At 47.5% G+C, this 16,574-nt stretch overlaps 2 protein-coding genes across 2 annotated transcripts in view; both read left to right on the top strand.

Moving 5' to 3' along the window:
* The window catches only part of LOC310686809 (uncharacterized protein), a 51,488-nt gene extending 35,293 nt beyond the window's left edge, over nt 1-16,195 (top strand). Inside the window, exon 5 of the mRNA XM_083461072.1 lies at nt 12,577-16,195. Within this exon, the coding sequence (XP_083317198.1) occupies nt 12,577-13,850 (1,274 nt within the window). The 3' untranslated portion in view covers nt 13,851-16,195. The remainder of the gene's footprint in view (nt 1-12,576) is intronic.
* LOC310686799 (uncharacterized protein) overlaps nt 4,564-16,574 on the top strand; it is an 87,008-nt gene continuing 74,997 nt past the window's right edge. The window contains exons 1-2 of the mRNA XM_083461049.1: nt 4,564-6,442; nt 7,707-7,842. The gene's annotated coding sequence lies outside the window, so the exon portion shown is untranslated. The remainder of the gene's footprint in view (nt 6,443-7,706; nt 7,843-16,574) is intronic.

Below are 16,574 nucleotides of genomic sequence, written 5' to 3'. Positions count from 1 at the left end.
ATGGAAGCACAGGTCAAATCTGCGCCCAGAGCAGCAGTTTACCAGCTCCATCTGGTACGCAGGCTGAGACCCTATCTGCCCGCGGACTGCCTCGCCAGAGTGGTGCATGCTCTAGTTATCTCTCGCTTGGTCCACTGCAATGCGTTCTACGTGGGGCTACCTTTGAAGGTGACCCAGAAACTACAACTAATCCAGAACGCGGCAGCAAGACTGGTGACTGGGAGCGGCCGCAGAGACCACATAACACCGGTCTTGAAAGATCTACATTGGCTCCCGGTACGTTTCCGAGCACAATTTAAAGTGTTGGTGCTGACCTTTAAAGCTCTAAGCGGCCTTGGTCCAGTATATCTGAAGGAGCGTCTCCACCCCCATCGTTCTGCCCGGACACTGAGGTCCAGCGCCGAGGGCCTTCTGGTGGTTCCCTCATTGCGAGAAGCAAAGCTACAGGGAACCAGGCAGAGGGCCTTCTCGGTGGTGGCGCCCGCCCTGTGGAACACCCTCCTTTCAGATGTCAAAGCAATAAACAACTACCTGACATTCAGAAGACATCTTAAGGCAGCCCTGTTCAGGGAAGTTTTTAATGTGTGATATTTTAGTGTATTTTTTGTTTCTATGGAAGCCGCCCAGAGTGGCTGGGGAAACACAGCCAGATGGGCGGGGTACAAATAAATTATTATTATTATTATTATTATTATTATTATTATTATTATTATGTTTGCATTCTAAGTTCGACTTGGCAAATCTTCCCTGGAAAGGCTAATTTATGGTGCAACATGCCTGGGAAAATTAATGGGCAAACACCTAGATTTTATTTCATCGGAACTGAAAAAGATGGTGTCTGCCGCCCGAGCAGGACTTTTGGATCAGCATGTGAGGATTTATTGCAAACAAAAGACTTACCAGCTTTTAAAAAAGGGAGAGCCTTACAAAGTTCACACAGAAGCATAATATAGCTTACTTTAATTCGTCTGTGGAAACAACTCAGAGGCTATTAAGAAGAAAAAGGAAAACAACAGGAAGATCCAAGATGGGACTGGTGAACACTAAAAGCAGCAGAAATATGAGATTATTGGACCCGACTGAACTCGAAGCATGGGAACTCCCAACAAAAAATTATAATTTGGCAAAATATTTGGACTTTATGATATGTATTGGTATAATTTGGAATAATTAATGTGATATGATTGGATTGTTAAATGGAAAACTTAATAAAAATTATTTTAAAAAAAGAATATGAAAGATATGTGATTGAAGTATAATGATATTCTGATGGAAGTAGGGGACCAATTTAGATTAAAATCTTATGATCCGTTGAAAAATAAATTAGATGATTGGTTCCAGTACATCCAGATAAATGAAGTGTTTAAAATGGATAAGAAAATTGCTTTTCAAAGAGAGAAATCCAAACAGGAAATGGAATTATTAGATACAAAAACAAAAAACCTATTTAAGATGTACAATTTATTGCTGGAATGGCATACGAAAGATGAACAAGAGAAATCTGTAATGACTGAATGGGCCAGGGATGTGGGGCACAATATCATGATGGTAGATTGGGAGAAATTGTGGGAAAAAGGAATCAAATTCACAGCTTGTAAAGTATTAAGAGAAAAATTGGTGGAAATGATGTATAGATGGTATTTAACACCAGTGAAGTTAGCAAAAATGTATCATACTCATTATAATAAATGCTGGAAATGCAGAGAAAAAGAAGGAACCTTTTACCACATGTGGTGGATGTGCCCCAAGGTAAAAGACTTCTGGGAAAGGATTTATAATGAACTGAAAAAAGTGTTGAAAAACACATTTATTAAAAAACCAGAAGCCTTTTTACTTGGTACTTTGGGGGGGGTGAAATCCCCCCAAAAGGATGTTATTTTTTTCTGTATGCCACAACAGCTACGTGAATATTGCTAGCGAAGAATTGGAAGAAACAAGATTAACCAACTATCAAAGCAGGGCAGATGAAGATGATGGACTATATGGAACTTGCCGAACTGGCCGGGAGACTCTGACACCAGAGAGAGGAGATGGTGGAAGAAGATTAGAAGTTTAAGGAATATTTGAAAAAAATATGTTAATATTTAAATCTTAGAATAGCTTTGGAAGTGGATAGAGGCTGTAGGCTTAGAAGTAGAAGATAGTGTATTTTAAAATAGTATTATTTGTAAGCGATAAAATGTGAAGTTATTTTAAGTGTGATATAAAAAAAATAAGGAAGCGAAAGACACACATCCATTGTCCTGTGTCCTTCCAGCCTCTTTCCTCCCTTGCTCCCTTCTGCCGGTGCGTGTGCCCGACTTAGATATCCTGTGTGCTGTATGATTTTACCGCTGAAACTGGATTTGCTCTCAGGAGCTAAGTTTTGTGCCTCACTGGGGACCCAGTGAGAACTGTATGCTTTGAAAGCTCAGTGAACTATTACTGAAGAAGTCCTGCTGCCTCTGTGTGTGTTTCTGACCTCAGTGTGGGACTTGCTCTGCACGTGGCCCCTACCCTGCTGCTACTTGGCCCATGCCCTGGAGTTGCTCTACTCAAGCATGCAAGATGGGTGTTTGTGTGTCAGACTGGTTTTTGCGCCAAACTCTGTCACCCGCACCACCGCATGATCTCCAAACATTACTTATTCAACAGAACTTCATCCCTGCCCCCTGCACATTCTGAAGAAAACTTAAAAATTAATGGGAGATTCCCCCCCCCCCAAGCCTAACTGCAAGAGGGGAAACGATGGGTTGCAGGTACCAGGAAAGTCTCCTGGCGGGCCCATCTTCACTCATGAACCACTTAGGGGAACCCCAAAGCTACTGCTTATTCTGGGGTTTGGGGGGGATAATATTTTTCCATAGTCCCAGAAGTTATCAGTCAATCATGCTGCTAGGGAGTCTTCCTGCCAGAGGACCACAGTGCATATTGCTATCCTACTGATTTTACTCTTGTTGTTGCTGTTGCTGTCATGGACTGGAGGGGTGCAGGGGGGGGAGGCACCAGTTGGGGAACACAAAAGGGAAGAAGGCTCAGAGCCCAGGGACTGGGGTTGGGATGACGATGAGCAGAAAAAGGGAGCAGAACGGGAGAGAAGGTGTTGCAAGCTGAGGAGGAAACAGGGTTTGGTGAGCAGGAAGAGGCTGGGCAGAGAGCAGTTCAGGCTCAGGGGGAGGAGGGGGGCAGGAGACTCAGAGGAGGCCGACTGCTAAAGCATCCAGGGAGACTCCCCCTCCTGCTGCGACCAGCTCCCCTCTCCCCTGGTCTCCTAGAGCACACAGAGAATCCCAGTTCAGACCCCATGATCCTGCACATGATATTAAGAGGGTGTTTCTCTGCCCCCCAACATGCCTCACTTTAATCTCGTTGACAATGAACTATATTCATTGACAATCACCCCGTTTGGAGAGCTCTTTTTGGAGCTCCTTGCAATCTGTCTCTGTTTCAACAACTCTCGACAATTTACTGCCATCAGCAAACTTTGCCCCCTCCTTGCTCACTCCTAACTCTAGATCATTTATGAACAAGTTGAAAAGCCATGGGTCCCAATACTGATCTATAGGGGACTCCACTTTCTTCTCTCCATTTATCGGAGTCTCCGTTTATTACTATGTGTTCCTCCCTCCTCCCATCCTTCTGTGCTGCAGAGGGAACTCTGCGGAAAAGTTCTGGGGTGAATTGTGCTTCCCCACACATCAACTGCCCTGGACACAGAATTGACCTGCACCTCCATGGACAGCTGTGAGTGCAAAATTTGGTTTTACTGCTCTGGCTGCTTTTGCTGTCATGGACTGGCTGATTGCGGGGGCGGGGGTGAGGCACCAGCTGTGGGACCCACAAGGGAAGAAGGCTTAGAGCTTGTGGGCTGGTGGTGGGATGACAATGAGCAGAAAGAGGGAGAAAAGGGAGCAGAACGGCAGGGGAGTTGTTGCAAGCTGAGGAGGAAACGGTTTGGTGAGTGGGATGAGGCTGGGGCAGAGAGCGGTTCAGGAGAGGAGGGAGGAGAAGAGGGGGCCAGAAGACCCAAAGGAGGCCGGCTGCTGAAGCATCCAGGGAGACGCCCCCTCCCGCTGCGACCAGCTCCCCTCTCCCCCACACAGAGAAACCCAGTTCAGACCCCATGATCCTGCACATGATATTAAGAGGGTGTTTCCCTGCCCCCCAACATGCATAACTTTAATCTTGTTGACAATGAACTGTATTTTCAGCCCAATCCCCGTTTGGAGAGCTCTTTTTGGAGCTCCTTGTATTCTGTCTTTGTTTGAACACTCCTGGACAATTTACTGTCAACAGCAAACTTTGCTCACTCCTAACTCTAGATCATTTATGAACAGGTTGAAAAGCCACAGGTCCCAATACTGATCTATAGGGGACTCCACTTTCTGCTTCTCTCCATTCACAGGAGTGTTCGTTTATTACTACGTGTTCCTCCCTCCCCCCATCCTTCTGTGCTGCGGAGGGAACCCTGCAGAAAAGTTATGGAGTGAATTTCACTTCCCCACACATCCAACACTGCTCAGCACTCAGGGAAATGGAAGAGGAAAGCTGGCCACAATCCAAGAGGCTGAGGTCAGCAGAAAGCGAAGCAAAGCCTACTCAAAGGGAAGCCACTTCAGCTTCCAGCCCGTCTTCTCCCACAATGGCTAAAGAAGAATTGCCCTTTGGGAATGGCAGAGCTGAATGGAAGCGGGCGAGGAAGCCCCACAATCGCTTCTGCTGGAGGAATAGGGGCACTGAACCTATAATCAAAGGTGATGGCCACTTCTGGAATCCAGGAAGGAATTCTCCCCTCACTGGTCACATGCAGCTGGGCTCACTTTCCAGAGCCACCTGCAGGGCCTGCCAACAATTCCCTTCATCCCTAGTCTTGCTAGCTTGGGATGGTGGGTTCTATAGTCCAAAAATAGCTGGAGACCCAAATTTGGGAAACCCTGTTCTCCCTGAAGTACAAAGGAGTATTCACCTGCATTAGAACGTCAGGTGAGCCCTGCAGGATCAGGCCCAAGGGGCCCCTGTCCTCGCAGGGGCCAAGCAGGGGCCTCTTCTGGGAAGCCCACTGGCAGCACTTGAGCACCAGAGAAGGACGGCTGCCTCTGATTGGGGAAGCACATTTCTTCTTGGGGCACATTTCTGGCGAAGTTTAGGGAAGAGCAGTGTACAGAGCAGTGTACAGAAACGCCGTTTACCTTCCCGCCGGACCAGTACCTATTTATCTACTTGCACTTTGACGTGCTTTCAAACTGCTAGGTTGGCAGGAGCAGGGACCAAGCAACAGGAGCTCACCTCGTGGGGATTCAAACCGCCGACCTTCTGATCAGCAAGTCCTAGGCTCTGTGGTTTAACCCGCAGCGCCACCCGCATCCCTTATTCATGTCTTCTTGTTGTTTAGTTGTTTAGTCGTATCCGACTCTTCGTGACCTCCTGGACCAGAGCACGCCAGCACTTCTGTCTTCCACTGCCTCCCGCAGTTTGGTCAAACTCATGCTGGTAGCTTCACGAACACTACCCAACCATCTCGTCCTCTGTCATCTTCTTCTCCTTGTGCCCTCCATCTTTCCCAACATCAGGGTCTTTTCCAGGGAGTTTTCTCTTCTCATGAGGTGGCCAAAGTATTGGAACCTCAGCTTCACGATCTGTCCTTCCAGTGAGCACTCAGGACTGATTTCCTTAAGAATGGAGAGGTTTGATCTTCTTGCAGTCCATGGGACTCTAAAGACTCCAGCACCATAATTCAAAAGCATCAATTCTGCGGCGACCAGCCTTCTTTATATTCCAGCTTTCACTTCCATACATCACTACTGGGAAAACCATAGCTTTTACTATATGGACCTTTGTTGGCAAGGTGATGTCTCTACTTTTTAAGATGCTGTCTAGACAATGGGGAAGTTTCCCACTATGACCTTGCAGAGAAATATTTGAAGTTAATTTGGGAGGGACAAAATGGTTCCAGAAATTTTTCTATTGGATTCAGACATGTGGTGTGTGTGTGTTCTTAGAACATTTATTTTGTATAAATTAGACCTTAAAATTCTTACAACAATTGCATATGGTTGCAAGAACTTATAACACCTCTCCCCATTTAACACAAAACATTTTTCAACAGGGTCACTGATACATCACAAATATGTCACAAAGTAGGAGTCTTTGGCATTTAGAAAAATGAGCCCGTCACCCTGCCCGTTGGTAACCCTATTTTCCCACACGTTTTAACTACCCTCTTCCCCAAAGAACCATAATGGTATTCGGACATCCCCCCAACTGCAAGGCTTTCCTGCGCTTCTCCTTTGAATGCATGAGGATTCAATCCGCCATCCCGAGGGATTTCTGTCTGGGACATGTGCTGCCCTTGATCGCCTCCTGCCTCCTAAGGGATTATGGAGTCAGGGGGAGCCCTGGATCCCCCAATTCCAGAGGAGTCATTGGGCGTATTGGATAGTCGGAGGAAACAGTCCGATTCATGGTATCCGCTTCTTGCTACAATTGTATAGGCTGCTTTTCTGAGCCTCTTTGCTGCTGTGCATAGAAAGTGCCTGTGCAAATGGTCATTGTCCTGGCCTTAGTCCGAGGCTGTGGTGGGGCCTTGGGGTGTCGTTTAACCGTCCCCCAATTCCTGGTTTGAAGAGCACCAATACCTAAAGCACGGACGCACGCTAGTGGCGTGGGAAGGATTTAGCAATGTAAACATTGGGGGGGAACCCCACTTTGTAATTGGATTGCGGGATCAGCCCCTCCCCCGCTCTCCTGATCCACAGATGGAAGAGGGGAGGAGGGAAACCTTCCTCTCCCTCCCCCCTGTTCCTCCCCTCCCCTCCCGGCACATCCTTCCCTCACCCCGCCCCCACAACCCCAAATCCCATCCCCAATATGTTGCCCCTCCTCCTCGCCATCCGACCTCTGTTCCGGGAATAGAACTCTGTTCCCAACCTGACTGCTTCTCCCGGAAGTGGAGCTTCCACTCCGGATTGCTGCTCTGCTCCGTAGCTCTAGGGGCGAGCCCTTTCGGAAAGGGGAGGAGGGGCAGCAGGCGACACCGCCCCCCCCCCGGATGTTGCAGGAAAGGAAAGGAGAATCTGGAGCGAGGAGTAAGAGGTAAAGGGATCGCGGGGGGGGGGAGGACAGAAAAGGACCCAGAGACCCCCGAAAGCTCCTGAAAGCGCCATTCGTGGGTCCCGTCGGCATGGCCTAGATCCCTGCACCCGTGCTGCGCCTTGGCAGCGGCGGACATGGGGCGCCCACCAAGGGGGTCCCAAGAGGGCTCCTTTGCCCCGTTTCCCCCACGCAGGGATATTTGGGTCCCTGTGGTATCTGCACGGAGAAAGACGGGTCATGAAAGGGTTAACGGGCTCGAGGGACGCCTGGATAGAGACCCCCGTGTGGCTTCCTTCTTGCAAGCTGCATCCTCTTCACGCCCCCATAAACCCCTGCCCTGCCCAGTCGCAGCGGTTCAAATCCGGAGAGGAAGAGGGGAGGGGAGAGGCCTTCTCAGAAGCGGCTCTTGGTTTCCGCAATCCCACCCCCCCCCCCCACCACCCCGAAGCAGCCAGAAACCTTTTCCTCTCTCTCAGGCTTCCATCTTAATGTCTTTTCCCCTGCCAGCTTCATTGAGGATGAGGATAATGTACACCTGTCATCAGAAACAGGGGTCCAGAGTTCATGGAATGACTCTCCGGATTGATCTAGAAGTTGCACCTCGAAAGCATTTCTGTTCCTCTTATTCTTTGTAGGCAGTGTCAGAATGACTGACAAGCTGAGATTCTTCCCAGTCAAAGGACCCATTTTCATGATAGACAGTGCCTGTGGCTGGAGGTTCTACATACAAGGTGTGCCTATACAGGCCAAAGACTGCCAGTATTAGCAGAGGTGAGCTGTGCGACCTCCCCAAATTTACAGACTGTATGTGAATGACAAGTTGTGGGTGGGATTACCGTTTATGGCATCCCTGTGATTTTCTCCACCCATAACATTTCATGAACTGATATTGCAGTACGAATTCCAATATAACTACAAAAAACAACAATATAATAAAAATGATTGTAGTATTTCCACCTTACCTAACTGGCTGGGTTTCACCAGCCACTCTGGGCAGCTCACAGTACATATAAAAGACGGTAAAACATCAGACATTCAAAACCTCCCGATATAGGGCTGCCTTCAGCTGTCACCTAAATGTCAGATAGTTGCCCATTTCCTTGCCCTCTGCCTGCTTCTCTGTAACTTCGCTTCTCATGGGGGATCGGGGTGGGGGTGAACCAGCAGAAGACCCTTGAAGGAGGACCTCAGTGTCCAGACTGAGCGATGGGGGTGGAGTCATTTCTTCAGGTCTACATACCCGAGGCTGTTTAGGGCTTTAGGTTGCAGATCTTGCTCCTCCACAATGATCTCCAGAGCAAGTCCAACATACAATTAGCAGAGTAGGAAAAAATGCTCAGAGACAGCAAAAAATTCCTTCAGCAAATAAATTTGTTACTGAAGGCAAAACAGGAATCTATGCCTGCAAAATGCAACCACGGCAATTTAAAGGTCAGCACCAACATTGTGAATTGTTCTCAGAAATGTACTGGGAGTCAATGAAGATCCTTTCGGACTGGGGTTATGTTGTCTCAGTGGCTGCTCCCATTCTGTTGTCTAGCTGCCACATTCTGGATTAGTTGGGGTTTACGAGTCACCTCCAGAGGTAGCCCCATGTACCTCATGGCAGTAGTCCAAGGGGGAGATAACCAGAGCATGCACCACTGTGGGGAGACAGTCTCTAGGCATGGAGGGTCTCAGCCAGCGTACCAGACGGAGCTGGCAGACAACTGCCCTGGACACAGAATAAACCTGCACCTCCATGGACAGCTGTGAGTGCAAAATTTGGTTTTACTGCTCTGGCTGCTGTTGCTGTCATGGACTGGCTTATTGCGGGGGCGGGGGTGAGGCACCAGCTGGGGGACCCACAAGGGAAGAAGGCTTAGAGCTTGGGGGCTGGTGGTGGGATGGCGATGAGCAGAAAGCGGGAGAAAAGAGAGCAGAACGGCTGGGGAGTTGTTGCAAGCTGAGGAGGACACGGTTTGCTGAGTGGGATGAGGCTGGGGCAGAGAGCAGTTTAGGCTCAGAGGGAGGAAAGGAGGGGGCCAGAAGACCCAGAGGATGCCGGCTGCTGAAGCATCCTGGGAGACGCCCCCCCCTGCTGTGACCAGCTCCCCTCTCCCCATGTCTCCTAGAGCACACAGAGAAACCCGCTTCAGACCCCATGATCCTGCACATGATATTAAGAGGGTGTTTCCCTGCCCCCCAACATGCATCACTTTAATCTTGTTGACAATGAACTGTATTTTCAGCCCAATCCCCGTTTGGAGAGCTCTTTTTGGAGCTCCTTGTATTCTGTCTTTGTTTGAACACTCCTGGACAATTTACTGCCATCAGCAAACTTTGACCCCTCCCTGCTCACTCCTAACTCTAGATAATTTATGAACAGGTTGAAAAGCCACAGGTCCCAATACTGATCTATAGGGGACTCCACTTTCTGCTTCTCTCCATTCACAGGAGTGTTCGTTTATCACGACGTGCCACATTCTGGATTAGTTGCAGTTTACGAGTCACCTTCAAAGATGGCCCCATGTAGCGCATGGCAGTAGTCCAAGCGGGAGATCACCAGAGCATGCACCACTCTGGGGAGACAGTCTCCAGGCATGGAGGATCTCAGCTGGCATACCAGATGGAACTGGTAGACAGCTGCCCTGGACACAGAATTGACCTGTGCCTCCATGGACAGCTGTGAGTCCAAAATAACCCCCAGGTTGTGCACCTGGTCCTTTTGGGGCACAGTTACCTACATCAGGTCTAGGGCGTCTCCCACACCTGCCTGCCCCCTTTCCCCCTGGGACAGTATTTCTGTCTTGTCAAGATTCAACCTCAATCTGTTAGCCGCCATCCATCCTCCAAGTGCCTCCAGACACTCACACAGGACCTTCACTCGGTACAATTTAAAAGAGAGGTAGAGCTTGGTATCATCCACATACTGGGGAACACCCAACCCAAACCCCCTGATGATCTCTCCCAGCGTCTTCATATAGATATTAAAAAGCATGGGGGAGAGGATGGAGCCCTCAGGAACCCCACAAGTGAGAGCCCAGAGGTCTGAACACTCATCCCCCAACACCACTTTCTGGACATGGCCCAGGAGGAAGGAGGAGAACCACTGCACAGTTGTGCCCCTAGCTCCCCTAGAGGGTCCAGTAGGACACCATGGCCAAAGGTCTCCAAAGCCGCTGAGAGATCCAGCAGAACCAGGAAAGAGCTTTTTCCCCCTTGGTCTCTAGCCCATCAGAGATCATCAAGCAGCGCAACCAGGGCAGTTTCCGTCCCATGATGAGGCCTGAATCCGAATTGGAAGGATAATGGTGGCAGAAGCTTTCCTGGTCCTGCCCCTCCAAAAGCTCCAGGCCCAAGACTTTCATTAGCTTTCAAGGGGCCATCGGAGATGCTGGAAGGAGGTGTGCAGGACACCATCCAACCGTCTTAGAGAGTCCATTCTGGATTTGTGTAGGTTTCCCCCCATAGCCTTCTCTTCTCCTGAAGATAACTCACAAGGCAGTGAAGGTTTAGGATCAGAGTTTTCCTTCTCGATGGGCTTCCTTCCCCGGTTGACAATCACATCAGCCCTTCACTTTCCTCTGCAGCATGGGCGGAATCTGCCTTTTTGACTGTGGGATTCACTGCTGTTGTCCTCCTCTCCATCCACCAGGGTCTGCCTTCACCTGCAGCAGAATTCCCCAACCCACCAAGAATTTGAGACCCAGCAGATATCCTCACCTGGTTTAGCCAGCCCGTTGAAGCCGTTGCTTGGATCGCTGCCTCTGTTGCATGCTGACAGCTTCTGGAAGCCACAGGTGAGAGCTGAGTGCAGGGTGGGGACCAATGGTGGAAAAATTACCCCACAAGGTGGACTACATGTCGCCCACCAAAGGTACTACCGCTCCCCTAACACAGCAAGCCATCCTATAATTATGATATTTAAGACAGATCAGGAATAAATTTATTTTTCAAGAAACAACATAACTTCAGGCTGTTAATAAATCAATACTACATATTCAAGGATGAAGTTTCCATTAAGTACAGTTATCTATTTGCCTTTAGTATTCAGATTTGTAAGTGTCATTTTAGGATAGTCCTGATTCAGGAGACAGGAAAAGATCAGGCTGCACCTCATTATTATAAGGAGCAATGGGGGTGGGTTTCTGCGTCTGCTATTCCCATGCGTCAGCTGCTTTCCTTCTGCTTCTCCTTCTCTTTCCATGCAATGCAAGGCATCTAGACGGAGGTCCATCTCCAAGAACAGGAGCTTCCCTGAGCACCCATTCAGCTGACGCCAAGCACCAAGACTTGTCACTAGTTCTCTGACTAACCCAGACCACAGTCCCTGGAAAAGGCATAGACCTAGGTCTCACATAATAGTCCATATGGACCTCCTGGGGCCAATGGGACTGTGCAGGTGATTCATTAAGAGACAGAGGTGGATGGACGATTATGTTGCAGAGGATGGGAAATGTCCAAAGGAACGATGGACCAGAGAAAGAGAGGGCCTTTTCATGGAAAGAGAGCAGCTACCTTTCCTGGTGAGGAAACAATTGGTTTGAAAAGTCTGCATTCCAATATCATGCTGCTTTATCATGCTGCTGATTGAGGATTATGAAAGGTTGCTGATGCATTACTATCATTTGATGACATTGCATTTTCATTTCCTAAAAATTTGGAAGAAGGGTAGGATGTGGGGAAATGTAGGATATGGTGAAATATGAGGTGGTGCTAATGGCATCTGATGTGCTCTCTTTTCCTTTGTTCTCTTCCTTGAAACCCAAACAGGATTTCCTTTCCTCCCACTCTGAAGAAGGTGAAGGAGAAGACAGTCACAACTTCAGGGGATCGGGCACCTTCAGTTTAATTAGGAATAGAAATTAAAATCTGTCAAATGTGGGATATGCTTCACTGAATGAGCATACATAGCTCACATCAACGACCTCCAACAGGAAAAACCATTTAAATGTATGGAGTGCGGAAGGAGCTTTAGTGAAAATGGAAAACTTAGAATACATCAACGGACTCACTCAGGGGAGAAACCATATAAATGTATGGAGTGCGGAAAGAGCTTCCGTCAAAGTGGACACCTTAAACAGCACAAACGGACTCACACGGGTGAAAAACCTTTTAAATGCATAGAGTGTGGAAAGAGCTTCAGTCAGAGTGGACACTTAAATATTCATCTACAAACTCACACAGGGGAGAAACCATATAAATGTATGGAGTGCGGAAAGAGCTTCCGTCAGAGTGGAGAGCTTAAAACGCACAAACGGACTCACACGGGTGAAAAACCTTTTAAATGCATAGAGTGTGGAAAGAGCTTCAGTCAGAGTGGACACTTAAATATTCATCTACAAACTCACACAGGGGAGAAGCCACATAAATGTATGGAGTGCGGAAAGAGCTTCAGTCACAATGTATCCCTTAGAACACACGGACGGACTCACACAGGGGAGAAACCATTTAAATGTATGGAGTGCGGAAAGAGCTTCAGTCAGAGTGGCCACCTCAGTACTCATTTACAAACTCACACAGGGGAGAAGCCACATAAATGTATGGAGTGCGGAAAGAGCTTTAGTGATAATGGATACCTTAAATTACACCAGCGGATTCACACAGGGGGAAAACCATATAAATGCATGGAGTGTGGAAAGAGCTTCTGTTTCAATTCAAGCCTTAGAATACATCAACGGACTCATACAGGGGGAAAACCATTTAAATGTATGGAGTGCGGAAAGAGCTTTAGTGATAATGGACAACTTAGAAGTCATCAACGGATTCACACGGGTGAAAAACCTTTTAAATGCATGGAGTGCGGAAAGAGTTTCAGTCGGAGTGGAACCCTCAATATTCATCTACAAACTCACACAGGGGAGAAACCATTTAAATGTATGGAGTGCGGAAAGAGCTTCAGTCACAAAGTGTCCCTTAGACATCATCAACGGACTCACACAGGGGAGAAACCATATATATGTATGGAGTGCGGAAAGAGCTTCAGTAAGAATGGAGTCCTTAAAACACATCAACTGACTCACACAGGGGAGAAACCATATAAATGTATGGAGTGTGGAAAGAGCTTTAGTGATAAAGGAAAACTTAGAACACATCAATGGACTCACACGGGTGAAAAACCTTTTAAATGCATGGAGTGTGGAAAGAGCTTTAATTTCAATGCATCCCTTAGAACACACCAACGGACTCACACAGGGGAGAAACCATTTAAATGTATGGAGTGCGGAAAGAGCTTCAGTCAGAGTGGAAACTTCAGTATTCATCTACAGACTCACACAGTGGAGAAACCATATAAATGTATGGAGTGTGGAAAGAGCTTTAGTGATAACGGATACCTTAAGTTACACCAGTGGATTCACACAGGGGGAAAACCATTTAAATGTACGCAGTGCGGAAAGAGCTTTAGTTTCAATTCAAAACTTATATTACATCAACGGACTCACACAGGGGAGAAACCATATAAATGTATGGAGTGCGGAAAGAGCTTCAGTCACAATGTATCCCTTAGATGTCATGAACGGACTCACACGGGTGAAAAACCATATCAATGTATGGAGTGTGGAAAGATCTTCCGTCAGAGTGGACACCTCAGTACTCATCTACAGACTCACACAGGGGAGAAACCATATAAATGTATGGAGTGCGGAAAGAGCTTTAGTGATAATGGAAAACTTAGAAGACATCAACGGACTCACACAGGGGAGCAACCATTTGAATGCCTGGAGTGTGGAAAGAGCTTCTGTCAGAGTGGAAATCTTAGAAAACATCAGCAGACACACATGGGAGAAAACATTTAAATCTATGGCATGTGGAAGGAGCTTCAGTCAGAGTTGAACCCTTACTTTACGTGAACAAACTCACCCAAGAGACAAACCATATAAATGTCAGGAAAGGCGATAAAGGTTCAGTCCTAGTGGAAATCCTATATCAACAGACTCATTGACAGGAAGAACTTTAAGAGTTGAAACCTACAAACCATCAACAAACTCAAAGCCGAGAAGCAGTTTAAATGGAAGGATTACAGAAAGTGCTTTAGTTATAATGGAGTGTTTAAGAAACATCAAGGGAGTCTCAGATGGGAGAACCCATTTAGATGTATGGAGTGCGGGACATGTTCCTCTCAGAGTCCCCTCTTCTTAACAGCAATGAACTCAGAGGAGATCCGGCTTCCGGCTTCAGGGCCCAGCTGAGTATTGCCATTATCTCGAACTCGGTAACTCCTGTCTAATCTGCTCTGTGTCTGTGTCTCTCCCTGCTTCTGAGAACACTGGAAACGAGGGGGGCCGTTTCTCCCCCTCCATCTCTTCTTCTGAGGAAAGCTGATCTCCTTGAGAATGGATTCCCCAATATTCGGCTTCAGACCATTCCCTGACAAAACACATTGCCCTGTGTCGTTCCAGCCTCTTGCCTCCCTTGCTCCCTTCTGCTGGTACGTGTACCTGTGTGCTGTATTTCTTTAAATGAAGGTAATGTCTCACAATAATGAGAATAATTTTAGATATAAAGTACCTTTTGACAGGGACGCGGGTGGTGCTGTGGGTTAAACCATAGGTCCGTGGTTTGAATCCCCGTGACAGGATAAGCTCCCATTACTCGGTCCTTGCTCCTGCCCACCTAGCAGTTCGAAAGCATGTCAAAGTGCAAGTAGATAAATAGGTACCACTCAGGTGGGAAGGTAAACGGTGTTTCCGTGTGCTGTTCTGGTTCGCCAGAAGGGGCTTAGTCATGCTGGCCACATGACCCAGAAGCTGTACGCCAGCTCCCTCAACCAGCAAAGCAAGATGAGAGCCGCAACCCCAGAGTTGGTCACGACTGGTCCTAATGGTCAGGGGTCCCTTTACCTTTACCTTACCTTTTGATAGAGAAGGGGAGAGGGTGAATATGGATTGCTGGTGGTGGGTGAGGATTAGGGCTGGGCGATATATTGATATCTTATCCAATGCTGGATTCTAGACCATATCCCGATAACCTTTGAAAAACAATTGATATGTCAATACACTGTGAATCACAGTGTGTATTTTGGGATGTGCCTGGAAGCAGCCGGCAGAAAGCTTTGCTTCGTGAAGTCCCTGCAGATGCTACGCTGCTGACTTCTCTCCCAGACGACAGGAATCGAAACACACACATCCATTGCCCTGTATCCTTCCACCCTCTTTCCTCCCTTGCTCCCTTCTGCCGGATTGTGTGCCTGACTTAGATATCCTGTGTGCTGTATTTTTTTTCTGCTGAAACTGGATTTGCTCTCAGGAGCAAAGTTTTGTGCATCACTGGGGGACCCAGTGAGAACTGTATGCTTTTAAAGCTCAGTAAACTATTACTGAAGAAGTCCTGCTGCCTCTGTGTGTGTTATTGACCTCAGCATGGGAATTGCTCTACACGTGGCCCCTACCCTGCCGATACTTGGCTTATGCCCTGTAGTTGCTCTACTCATGCATGCAAGACGGGTGCATCTGTGTGTGACTGGTTTTTGCACCAAACTCTCTCACCCCCACCACCGCATGATCTCCAAACACTGCTTCTTCACCAGAACTTCATCCCTGCCCCCTGCACATTCTGAAGAAAACTTAAAATACTGTAATTTATTGGGAGATACTCCCCCAAGCCTTATTGCAAGAGGGAGAATGAGGAGCTGCAGGTACCCAACAGAACATTAAAAATACAGAGATTGAGGTCAACAGACCTACTCCAAGGGAAGCCCTTCAGCTTCCAGCCTGTCCCCTCCCACAAGGGCTGAAGGAGACTTGCCATTTGGGGATGGCAGAACTGAATGGAAGCAGGCAAGGAAGCCCCGCTATCACTCCTGCCAGAGGAATAGGGTGACTCACCCCTATACTCAAAGCTGATTGACAGGAAGGAATTCCTCCCCACCCTTGTCACATGCAGCTGGGCTCACTTGCCAGAGCCACCTCGAAAGCCTGACTAGAATTCCCATTGATGTACTGTCTATGGAAAAGGAGGCGGCTTCTCTGTTATGTTTCTGTGATTGTTATTAAGAAAATGTATATATTATAGTCCCAAAAGTGTAAAGCCTTGCCTCTAACGTGGTCATGTTGATACCACAAACGTACTGTGTAGTGCTTTGAATGTGCTACTGAAACAGACTTTGTAAAACTTTGTACAAAATACATGGAACAAAGTGTAACTGTTGCTGTCATGACAGACCTAGTATACACAACTCCACACTGCCGTCTACTGGGTCTACAGTATATAAAAAAACACCCATTCATGACTAAGACACTTTTATTGAATAAACCATTCTTCAAACAAAGTAACAGCCATTCACAAATAAAGACTGACTTCTCCCTGTAGGAGTTCCAATCTGACACAAAGATGGGAGCATCTTGTGGGAATGTTCAGGGTGGCAGGAGAGGATATATTGTTTGTTAATATCCTTCCAAACCTGCGGCAGCAATTTCCTTTATGAAGCAGAGCGCATTCCCCTTTTTACATGCACAGCAGATAACTGGTTGCAGGCTCGTGTGAGCTTCTCACTATTATACAATTCAGTCTGTCTCAGATTG

Source organism: Podarcis liolepis (genome assembly GCF_965112155.1).
Source record: "Podarcis liolepis genome assembly, chromosome: 10".
Classification (NCBI taxonomy): domain Eukaryota; kingdom Metazoa; phylum Chordata; class Lepidosauria; order Squamata; family Lacertidae; genus Podarcis; species Podarcis liolepis.
The sequence above is the reverse complement of the archived record's forward strand: the minus strand, read 5'-3'. Positions and strand labels throughout refer to the sequence as shown.